Source organism: Pundamilia nyererei, unplaced genomic scaffold (genome assembly GCF_000239375.1).
Source record: "Pundamilia nyererei isolate P.nyererei 1_Seehausen unplaced genomic scaffold, PunNye1.0 scaffold00004, whole genome shotgun sequence".
NCBI lineage: Eukaryota > Metazoa > Chordata > Actinopteri > Cichliformes > Cichlidae > Pundamilia > Pundamilia nyererei.
Genome location: NW_005187405.1, coordinates 557,076 through 560,710, shown reverse-complemented (window position 1 = coordinate 560,710; position 3,635 = coordinate 557,076). Strand labels below are relative to the sequence as shown.

At 42.1% G+C, this 3,635-nt stretch overlaps 2 protein-coding genes across 2 annotated transcripts in view; both read right to left on the bottom strand.

The window, feature by feature from the left end:
* The window catches only part of LOC102212004 (coiled-coil domain-containing protein 18-like), a 7,127-nt gene extending 7,048 nt beyond the window's left edge, over positions 1 to 79 (bottom strand). The window contains exon 1 of the mRNA XM_005721522.1: positions 3 to 79. Coding sequence (XP_005721579.1) covers positions 3 to 79 — 77 coding nt within the window. The remainder of the gene's footprint in view (positions 1 to 2) is intronic.
* A 2-nt stretch (positions 80 to 81) lies between these two features.
* Positions 82 to 3,635, bottom strand: part of LOC102211717 (coiled-coil domain-containing protein 18-like) — a 5,404-nt gene continuing 1,850 nt past the window's right edge. Inside the window, exons 4-14 of the mRNA XM_013911495.1 lie at positions 3,265 to 3,393; positions 3,030 to 3,126; positions 2,812 to 2,933; positions 2,377 to 2,656; positions 2,123 to 2,210; positions 1,451 to 1,668; positions 1,068 to 1,178; positions 847 to 978; positions 556 to 690; positions 327 to 404; positions 82 to 213 (exon numbers count right to left, since the gene is read on the bottom strand). Coding sequence (XP_013766949.1) covers positions 82 to 213; positions 327 to 404; positions 556 to 690; positions 847 to 978; positions 1,068 to 1,178; positions 1,451 to 1,668; positions 2,123 to 2,210; positions 2,377 to 2,656; positions 2,812 to 2,933; positions 3,030 to 3,126; positions 3,265 to 3,393 — 1,522 coding nt within the window. The remainder of the gene's footprint in view (positions 214 to 326; positions 405 to 555; positions 691 to 846; positions 979 to 1,067; positions 1,179 to 1,450; positions 1,669 to 2,122; positions 2,211 to 2,376; positions 2,657 to 2,811; positions 2,934 to 3,029; positions 3,127 to 3,264; positions 3,394 to 3,635) is intronic.

Genomic DNA, 3,635 nt, shown 5'->3' with positions numbered 1-3,635 from the left:
ACCTAAAAAGTAGGGAAGGAGTGGAGAACATGTGCCTCAGAAGTGGGTTTTGGATGAATTTGCATGAGTTTTCCTGCATTGTTACCAACACTGTACCTTCTCCTTGTTCCTCTCCAGCTCGGTCTCGTAGTTCTTCTTCATCTCTTCTATCTGCTGCAGGTATGAGTTCATCTCTTTTCTGCATGCTGACAGAGACGACTGCAGCTCACACACCTGGTGTAGAAACAAATTGGTAACTGCAGTTGTTGATGTGGTTTGATTCCTGGCGTGTTCTAGAAGTTCATGTCCAGTAAACCAAATCTGTTAGCAGTGTTATTTGTACACACCTTGGCTGCAGAGCGAGCTGCCTGCTCTTTGAAACTCTGGAGAAACTCCTCGTTCTGTCTGACTTCCACCTGCTTCTCCTGAAAATAATACAATTTCAGGTTTTTCATTCATAAACAGCATATGTACTGTGATGCATGTCTATTAAATGGTTCTCCGACTTCTACTGTCTACATGTCTTCTTCTGAAACAGAGGATGCATTTGTGGTCTTATGCTACAAGTGTTCTGACCTGTGTGAGCTGATCTAGAGAGTTCTGCAGCAACAGAGCTGTTCTCTGAGCCTCGTCTCGCTCCCTCTGGAGGGAACTCAACTCCTGCTCCATCTCTGCCACCAGAGGATGAACCTCTTCCAGAGACAACTGCAGCTGCAGGAGATAGAAAATAATCTTACTACAAGGAATATTACAGGGCAGATTATCTCCATAGTTTCCTCTTTTTTACCCTTTGGTTGCAGCACATTTAATATTACGCAGTATGATTACATTCATAATACAGAGGTAAAAGACAAAGCTGTAGATCACCATTTGTATTCTTTGTTGCTGCTCTGTGAATTGGTGAGAATGAGACTGCTGACACTTTTCCAGAGACTGCTGATACTCTCGTTGCTTTTTGGTCAGCAGTGACTGGTAATGCTGGATGCTGCTGGTCTTCTCCTTTAATCAAAATGAAAAAAGATCCAAAGTGTGATTTGTCGTTGACTTTCTAAAAGTAGAAAAACTACATTTGAATCATAACCGCGTACCTGTAATTGAGTCTCCAGCTCAGTGTTTTTCAGTGCAGCCAGACTGTAGGCTGAAGTCTTCTCCTGTAACTGCTTTTCCAGTGCGGCAACTCGTGCCTTCTTCTTCTTTAACTGAGTTCAACAGAGACAGTTAATCTGTAAGTAACAGTCATGACTTTTGAAACTTGGAACAAAAGCTTACTGAGCTATAAAACTCGCTGTACACTTTACAATCTAGTGATTTATTACCTAAAATACTATACTATAAAATACTATACTGTACCCTTTGGTATATTTGGCTTGAGTTGTTCCAATAAAAAAAATCAGTAAGTAGAAATAATACTGTATGTGCTACACTGCTGTTAGCACTGGTGTGTGTGGAAACATAAGAAAAAGTGTGTTACCTCTTTCTCTGTGTCTGTGGCTTGTTTGAGTTTGTCCAGCAGCTCTGTGTGGAGGCTCTGGTAGTGGGAGGCTCTCTGGGCCATGGAGCTCTGCAGGGAGGAGATTTCCTCCTGGGCCCTGCTCAGACGATCCTGAAGCCGCTCGATCAGGTTGCTCTGTTTCAGCCGCTCAGCTTCCTTTGACTGCAGCACTCGCATGAGCTGCTGGTAGCCCTCACCTGCCGGGATTAACAGAGAGGACTGCAGTCGATGCATTTTTCTTTTTTTTTTAGGCATTTTTATGGATAGATAAATATTGGAATTTATTTTTAGCTTTACATTCCTTTTAAAACATCAAATCATTAACTAGTTCATAATTTATTCATTATACTTTGTTTTTAGTCACTCCCTTTAAGGGTTCACCACAGTGAACTGGCTCTATCTCATCCTAAACCCTAGCATCCTCTCCTCTCTGCATGTCCTCCTTCACTACACTCACAAGCTTTACTCTTTTTATTTTTTAGATTAAATAATTTCAGAGGCTGGTTTTAAACTCTTGCATCTTTAAACTACATACACAAAGTGCAAAGAAATAAACTGTTAGTAATCAACAAATAATTTCCCTTTCAGTTTGAAAAAAAGAAGATGAAGAGTATGTTGCAAGTATGAACTGATTAATCTGATTGAGCCTACCTGGCTTTAGCTTCATCAGGTGTGCAGCTCCCGTATAGTCCACTGGGGGCAACATGCAAGGACTGGCACAGATTTGACCCAAAGTGCCCTTTAAGAAGAAAAAAAAAAGTGTGACAACAGTAACCATGTCTTTGTTTTGCACGATCAGCCATAAAGGGCGGCTTGTTTTGAGGAAGCAAATAAAATAATCACGTAGCACAACCTTGATTCAAAAACTGGGTAAGAACACAAACGACACACAGACGTCTCCCCACCTCCCGCAGATGCAGCAGGGACAGTATGGCCTCCAAGCCGGCCAGCTCTGTCTGGCTCAGCTGAGCCTCTTTCTGGCTCTGGGCGACCTTCTGCTCCTGGCTGTGGGTCACAGCCCGCAGGTCTTCCAGTTCCCTCCGCAAAGAGGCCACATCCCTGCACTCTGCACCTCGCTCCATAAGCTGCCGCTCCAGGTGCGAAGCTTTATGTCCAGCCTCTTCAATTTGGGCTTGGAGGCGAGCGGCCGCAGCCTTAAACTGTTTCACCTCCTCCGTCAGCTGACTGCGAGATAGACGAGGAGAAACTATGCAGATTAAACATGCTATGCAAGCACACAGAAATTTCCTTATAAAAGACAAAATCATCCCTTTTATGATTATTAGAAATCCTGCGAGCAATCAAAGAACTACATAACGATGCAGTTAAATTAAAAGTACCTAATTGTCTGTCTGTGTTCTGCCTTCTGTCTCTCCAGCTCAGTGCACTTCATCTCCAGCTCCTCTTTCTCTCGGTCACACTCTATGAGACTTCCTTTTAGTTTGTTTTCACTCTCCATCACCTGAAAGCCACAAACCAAAACATATATTTCTGATGTTAACATGCAAATAAAACTGTGTTTTTTAGTTTAAATCAATCAATATTTCAATAAACACACCCTTTTAAGCTTAATGGAAATTGTAGCCTTATAATCTTTGAAGGCTTCTTTGAGCTTCTCTGCATTTTCAAGTGCTTGATTCCTCTGTTGCTCTGCCCTGCAAGCCATGGTGTTGCACATGCGTTAGTAAAATGCAATAAATAATTCAACTAAACATAAGACTTTTATTTTCACTCATATTTTAAACTGTACTGATTGAAATCATGAGCAGAGCTGAGCCTGGATATAAGCCCACCGTTTTCCTAACGCCGTCTTGTTTTCCAGCTCCTCCCTGAGTGTGCTCAGCTCTTCAGTAAGAGTCGCTACCACAATGTCGCTGTGAGCTGCAGCTTCCTGACAACACTCTGCCCTCAGCTCTGCTGCCCTGGGAAACACAGACAATACAGGTTATGCTATTAATGCCAAAATTAAAGGCACAGTTTCAAGAAACAAAAGGCAAACGTAATAAGTAAATCTTGAAAAGCTCGAATAAAGAGCCACATTTCCACCCAGAGTGAACTTGATCTTTTGGGGACCTTTTTAAAGAAACTGAAAGGTTCCAGCTTGACTTACTCAAAAGTAAATAGAAACAGAATGCAATGATTTGCATACTTATAAACCCATATT